Here is a 6,900-nt window from a genome sequence, read left to right as displayed (position 1 = left end):
CCCCGTTGCCCAGTTTTGGCTGGAGGAGCCGCCAGCAGCCTGGCACACACACGTCCTCGCTGGCGTGACCGCCCTCCCTGCCAGGAAAGCGGCCATCTGCTCCGAGCTGCCACTCCGTGGCAATGTCGTTGCCACCCAGGGTGGCCAGGAGCACCCCATGTGTGGCTACCAGCCCTTGGGGGGGTTGTGTGTTTGGGGGGGGGGGCTCCTGCTGTGCCCATCCTGGCATCCCCGTGGTCACAACCCGCTGTGGCTCAGAGGGCAGGTTGTTCCCGCTGCTCCCAGCAGGCAGCTTCCCCGTTTCCACCCCCACCAACCCCGCCATCCTCCTGGGAGGAAGAGGAGGAGGACCATTTTATTTCTATTTAACGTCTTTATTGATGATCTTGATAAGGACATAAGGTGTAACATCAGCAAGTTTGCAGATGATACCAAGCTAAGCAGGAGTGTTGACTCCCAGGAGGATAGGGAAGCCCTACAGAGGGACCTAGATAGATTGGATCACTGGGCCAAGATCAACGGCATGAGTTTCAACAAGGGCAAGTGCCAGGTCCTGCACTTGGGCCACACCAACCCCCTGCAGCGCTCCAGGCTGGGGGAAGTGTGGCTGGAGCTGCCTGGAGGAAAGAGACCTGGGGGTTCGAGTTGACAAAGGGCTGAATATGAGCCGGCGTGTGCCCAGGGGGGCAAGAAAGCCAATGGCATCCTGGCTTGTATCAAAAATAGTGTGACCAGCAGAAGTAGGGAGGTGATTGTGCCCCTGTGCTCAGCACTGGGGAGGCCACACCTCGAGTGTTGTGTCCAGTTTTGGGCACCTCAATCCAAGAGAGATCTGGAGGTGCTGGAGCGAGTGCAGAGGAGGGCAACGAAGCTGGTGAGGGGGCTGGAAGACAAATCGTGTGAGGAGCGGCTGAGGGAGTTGGGGCTGTTTAGTGTGAGGAAGAGGAGGCTGAGGGGAGACCTCATCACTCTCTACAACTTCGTGAAAGGACACTGTAGAGAGGTTGGTGCTGGTCTCTTCTCACAGGTAATTAGTGACAGAACGAGAGGGAACGGCTTCAAGCTCCAACAGGGGAGGTTTAGATTGAACATTAGGAAGGAATTTTTCACCCAAAGAGTGGTCGGGCATTGGAACAGGCTGCCCAGGGAGGGGGTGGAGTCCCCATCCCTGGCTGTGTTTAAGGGCCGTTTAGATGCAGTGCTGAGGGACATGGTGTAGGGGAGGACTTTGTAGAGTAGGGGAGATGGTTGGACTCGATGATCCCAAGGGTCTCTTCCAACCTCTATGATTCTATGAGGAGGCCCCGTGGGGCTATGCTAAGGTCCCTCTCCCTGCTGGCAGACGACTCCGGTGACGAATCGGTGTCGCAGACGGACAAGACGGAGCTGCAGAGCACGCTGCGCACCCTCTCCAGCAAAGTGGAGGACCTGAGCACCTGCAACGACCTGATTGCCAAGCACGGCACGGCCCTGCAGCGCTCCCTCAGCGAGCTGGAGACCCTCCGGCTGCCGGCCGAGAGCTCCGAGAAGATCAAACAGGTCAACGAACGAGCCACCCTCTTCCGCATCACCTCCAACGCCATGATCAACGTGAGTTCCCCTCACCCCGTTGAGAAGGTCCACAAGGTGTGCGTGTGGGGTGGGTTTGACCCGTATACGCTGATGGGGCATGGTTTTCACTGAATTTCACTGAATTTTTAGAGTTGGAAGGGACCATAGAGATCATCTAGTCCAACTCCCCTGCTGAAGCAGGATTGCCCAGAGCTTGTCAGAGCATGTTACTCAGGAGCATCCAGGCGGGTCTTGAAAATCTCCAAGGAAGGGGACTCCACACCCTCCCTGGGCAGCCTGTTCCAGGGCTCTGTCACCCTCACCGTGAAGAAGTTTCTCCTCGTATTTGAGTGGAAACTCTTATGTTTTCCCCGTAGGCCTGTCGGGATTTTCTGATGCTGGCCCAGACCCACAGCAAGAAGTGGCAGAAATCGCTGCAGCACGAACGGGACCAGCGTATCCGGCTGGAGGAGACGCTGGAGCAACTGGCCAAGCAACACAACCACCTGGAGAGGGCCTTCCGTGGGGCCACCGTCCTCCCCGCCAGCGCGCCCGGCACCGGCGGCTCTGCCAAAGGTACCCTAGAGTCACAGAATGGGTTGGGTTGGAAGGGACCTTCAAGATCATCCAGTTCCATCATGGGGGGACACCTCCCACCAGCCCAGGTTGCTCCAAGCCCCCTCCACCCCGACCTTGAACCCCTCCAGGGATGGGGCAGCCACAGCTTCTCTGGGCAACCTGGGCCAGGCTCTCACCACCCTCACACCAAACAAGTTCTTCCCCACATCTCAGCTCCATCTCCCTTCTTTCAGTGTCAAACCCTTCCCCCTCCTCCTAGGGCTCCCCTCCCTCATCCAGAGTCCCTCCCCATCTCTCCTGGAGCCCCTTGAGGGACTGGAAGGGGCTCCAAGGTCTCCCTGGAGCCTTCTCTTCTCCAGGCTGAACCCCCCAGCTCTCTCAGCCCCCCCTCCCAGCAGAGGGGCTCCCGCCCTCCCAGCATCTCCGTGGCCTCCTCCGGCCCCATCCAACAGCTCCATGTCCTTCTGCTGTTGGTGGCCCCAGAGCTGGAGGCAGCACTTTGGTGTGGGGGGGTCGCCCCAGAGTGGAGCAGAGGGGCAGAATCCCCCCCCTGGCCCTGCTGGCCACGCTGCTGGGGACGTAGCCCAGGATGTGGGTGGGTTTCTGGGCTACCACCACGTGTTGTCAGCTCGTGTCCAGCTTTTCATCCACTTCTCCGTGGAGCTGCTCCCCATCCCTCCAACCTGTGCTGATACCAGGGGGGTTGCCCCGTCCTGGGTGCAGGACCCTGCACTTGGCCTTGTTGAACCTCATGAGGGCCCCTTCTCAAGCCCAGAGAAGGGTGGCATAAACCCCCAGTTGCTTCCAGTCCTTTTTCTGGACTGGGCTTGGTGTCCTTCATGTCCCCAAGCCTGTCCCATCTCTCCTGTAGGTTGTGGCACCTACAGTGGGTGTCTGGATCTGTCCCCACTCCTGAGCCTCCTCTGTCACCCCTCGGTGTGGCAGAGGTGGTGTGTGGCCCCTCACCTGCCTCGTGGTGACAGGATAACCCCCCCAGTGCCCCACTGGGGTAAACTGGGAGGAACCTGGAACTGGCTCCAACTCCCTTCTCCCCCTCCCCAGATCCCTGCTGCCCGGCGAAAGGAGACATGAGCGACGAGGACGATGACAACGAGTTCTTCGACGCCCCGGAGATCATCACCATGCCAGAGAGCATGGGTCACAAGTGAGTGTTGGGGTGTGGGGCTGCCCTCCTGCCCCCCAAAATCCTTCTCAGGGCTGATTCTGCCCCTCTCTGTGTCCCCCCACCAGGCGCACGGGCAGCAACATCAGTGGCACCAGCAGTGACATCAGCCTGGATGAGCAGGTAGGACATTTCACCAGCATCATGTGTTGAGCTGGTTCTTGGAGGAATGGGGCTGACCAGGGAGGTTCCCCAGTTCATACAAAGAACTGGGGGGGCCACAGCAGGGTCACAGCAACCCTTATCTCACCCCCCCAGTACAAGCACCAGGTAGAAGACACGAAGAAGGAGAAGAGAACCCGCATCCCCTACAAACCCAACTACAGCCTCAACCTCTGGAGCATCATGAAGAACTGCATCGGGAAGGAGTTGTCCAAGATCCCCATGCCGGTGAGAAGGGGACACAGCCAACGGGGTCGGGGGGGGGCAGGGGGGCACCAGGCACCCCCGCAATGCCCTCCTTCTTACCTTTTAGGGTGACAAAGATGGTGAGGGGTCTGGAGAGTAAGTCTTATAAGGAGAAGCTGAGGGAGCTGGGGTTATTCAGCCTGGAGAAGAGGAGGCTGAGGGGAGACCTTACTGCTCTCTCCAACTCCCTGAAAGGAGGGTGTAGAGAGGTGGGGGTCGGTCTCTTCTCTCAAGTCACAGGCGACAGGACAAGAGGAAATGGCCTCAAGTTGCCCCAGGGGAGGTTCAGGCTGGATATTAGGAAAAATTTTTTCACTAAAAGAGTTATCAGCCATTGGAATGGGCTGCCCAGGGAGGGGGTTGAGGCCCCATCCCTGGAGGCGTTCAAAAGCCGGGTTGATGTAGTGCTGGGAGGTCTGGTTTAGTGATGATGCTCCTTGTTTGTTGTGTGGGTGTCTATTTTTGTCAGTCAGGTTGACGGTTGGACAAGATGATCTTTAAGGTCCCTTCCAACCTAGAAGATTCTGTGATTCTGTGATTTTTATTTCCTTCCAGGTGAACTTCAACGAGCCCCTGTCCATGCTCCAACGCCTGACGGAGGACCTGGAGTACCACGAGCTGCTCGACCGGGCGGCCAAATGTGAGAGCTCTCTGGAGCAGCTGTGCTACGTGGCCGCTTTCACCGTCTCCTCCTACTCCACCACCGTCTTCCGCACCAGCAAACCCTTCAACCCTCTCCTGGGGGAGACCTTCGAGCTGGATCGTCTGGAGGAGAACGGTTACCGCTCCCTCTGCGAGCAGGTACCACCATCCCCGGGGTTCCTCGGGGACTCCCCAATTTGGGGTGGCCGGAGATGACATGTCCCCTCTCTCTCCCCACCTTGACCAGGTGAGCCACCACCCGCCGGCCGCTGCCCATCACGCCGACTCCAAACACGGTTGGACTCTTCGCCAAGAAATTAAAATCACCAGCAAATTTCGGGGCAAATACCTCTCCATCATGCCCTTGGGTGAGCGCTGCGTTCTGGGTAGACCCCTTGGGGAAGGGAAGGATGGATTTGGGAAGAGGAGGTGGATTTGGGATCCAGCCAGGTCTCCCGTGGGTCAGGTGGGCTCTGGGGGGAACATACCCAACATGACGCAGCCCTGAGGAAAGGGACTTGGGGGTGCTGGTGGAGGAGAAGCTGGACATGAGCAGGCAGTGGGCAGCTGCAGCCCAGAAGGCCAATCCCATCCTGGGCTGCATCAAAAGCTGCGTTGCCAGCAGGTCCAGAGAGGGGATTCTGCCACTTTGCTCTGCTCTGGTGAGACCTCACCTGGAGTATTGTGTGCAGGTCTGGAGCCCTCAATAGAAGAAGGACATGGACCTGATGGAGAGGGTCCAGAGGAGGGCCACAAGGATGATCAGGGGGATGGAGCACCTCTGCTCCGAGGACAGGCTGAGGGAGCTGGGGTTGTTCAGCCTGGAGAAGAGGAGGCTGCGGGGATACCTAATAGCAGCCTTCCAGGACCTAAGGGGGGCTACAGGAAGGCTGGGGAGAGCCTGTTTAGAAAGGCCTGCAGTGACAGGACGAGGGGCAATGGCTTCAAGCTGGAGGGGAACAGCTTTAGACTGGAGATGAGGAGAGGGTTCTTCACTGTGAGGGTGGTGGAGCACTGGAACAGGTTGCCCAGGGAGGTGGTTGAGGCCCCTTCCCTGGAGATATTCAAGGAGAGGCTCGAGGAGGCCCTGGGCAACCTGGTCTAGTTGGGGGTGTCCCTGCTGACTGCGGGGGGGTGGGACTAGATGGCCTTTGGAGGTCCCTTCCAGCCTGGGCAATTCTATGATTCTATGACTTTCCCATCCTCAGGTACCATCCACTGCGTCTTCCACTCCTCCGGCAACCACTACACGTGGAAAAAAGTCACCACCACCGTTCACAACATCATCGTGGGCAAACTCTGGATAGACCAGGTGGGATGAAAGCCCAGGAAATGGGGCTCCTCAAGTCCTGGAGGGATGCACGGATCTCCCTGTGGCCTCAGTTTCCCCCCCAGGGGGTTGGATGTGACTGTTGTCCCATCTCCTTTTTCACAGTCGGGTGAAATCGAGATCGTCAACCACAAGACGGGTGACAAGTGCAACCTCAAGTTTGTCCCTTACAGCTACTTCTCCCGGGACGTGGCCAGGAAGGTAAGGACATGGGGAGGGGGGGACATAGGATGGACCCGCCGGGCTGTTTTGTGGCTCCCCATTCAGGCTGCCATCCCCTTTTTCCCCCCCCAGGTCACCGGGGAGGTGACAGACCCCACGGGGAAGGTGCATTTCGTCCTGCTGGGCACCTGGGACGAGAAGATGGACTGCTACAAGGTGACACAGGGCACGGGGGACAACGGGGCGGAGGGACGGCAGAGAGCCCACGAGGCCGAGGACAGCAGGGTGCTGCTGTGGAAGAGGAACCCTCTCCCGTGAGTGAGAAGGACAAAAACATCCCCAAAAACCTGGTGGAGGGAGGGGGGAGATGTTCTGCTTCCCACTTCCCATCGAAGCGCAGCGGGGAGAGAGGGGTTGGGTGTGAATCTGAACGTGTGTGTGTGGGTGGGGGGTGGTTTTGTGTCATTTTTTTGTGTCATTTGGGCCAAGATCAACGGCATGAGTTTCAACAAGGGCAAGTGCCAGGTCCTGCACTTGGGCCACACCAACCCCCTGCAGCGCTACAGGCTGGGGGAAGTGTGGCTGGAGCTGCCTGGAGGAAAGAGACCTGGGGGTTCGAGTTGCCAAAGGGCTGAATATGAGCCGGCGTGTGCCCAGGGGGGCAATGGCATCCTGGCTTGTATCAAAAATAGTGTGACCAGCAGAAGCAGGGTGGAGGGGACGTGGGGACAAGGTTGGGGGATGCTCTGGGAGCTGGGGGATGGAGGGAATGGTGTGGGGCTGGGGGGGGACAGGCCAGGACCCTGGGGATGGAGGGGACATGGAGGAGGAGTGAAGATGGGGTTGGGGATGTTCTGGGACCCTGGGGATGGAGGGGACAATGGGGCTTTTGGGACAGGGCTGGGGACACTCTGGGACCCTGGGGATAGAGGGGACAATGGGGCGTTGGGGACACTCTATGACCCCAGGAATGGAGGGGACAGTGGGGCATTGGGGACAGGGTTGGGGACACTCTGGGACCCCAGGGATGGAGGGGACAATGTGG

The 6,900-nt window shown here is 58.9% G+C and overlaps 1 protein-coding gene across 1 annotated transcript in view; it reads left to right on the top strand.

Moving 5' to 3' along the window:
• The window catches only part of OSBP (oxysterol binding protein), a 17,233-nt gene that overhangs the window by 2,638 nt on the left and 7,695 nt on the right, over nucleotides 1-6,900 (top strand). Inside the window, exons 3-12 of the mRNA XM_014948884.1 lie at nucleotides 1,343-1,590; nucleotides 1,929-2,127; nucleotides 3,193-3,295; nucleotides 3,382-3,436; nucleotides 3,572-3,703; nucleotides 4,277-4,522; nucleotides 4,611-4,731; nucleotides 5,572-5,675; nucleotides 5,799-5,894; nucleotides 5,988-6,169. Of these exons, the coding sequence (XP_014804370.1) occupies nucleotides 1,343-1,590; nucleotides 1,929-2,127; nucleotides 3,193-3,295; nucleotides 3,382-3,436; nucleotides 3,572-3,703; nucleotides 4,277-4,522; nucleotides 4,611-4,731; nucleotides 5,572-5,675; nucleotides 5,799-5,894; nucleotides 5,988-6,169 (1,486 nt within the window). The remainder of the gene's footprint in view (nucleotides 1-1,342; nucleotides 1,591-1,928; nucleotides 2,128-3,192; nucleotides 3,296-3,381; nucleotides 3,437-3,571; nucleotides 3,704-4,276; nucleotides 4,523-4,610; nucleotides 4,732-5,571; nucleotides 5,676-5,798; nucleotides 5,895-5,987; nucleotides 6,170-6,900) is intronic.

Source organism: Calidris pugnax, unplaced genomic scaffold (assembly GCF_001431845.1).
Source record: "Calidris pugnax isolate Ruff unplaced genomic scaffold, ASM143184v1 scaffold107, whole genome shotgun sequence".
Taxonomy (NCBI): domain Eukaryota; kingdom Metazoa; phylum Chordata; class Aves; order Charadriiformes; family Scolopacidae; genus Calidris; species Calidris pugnax.
This window is presented reverse-complemented; position numbering and strand designations above follow the sequence as displayed.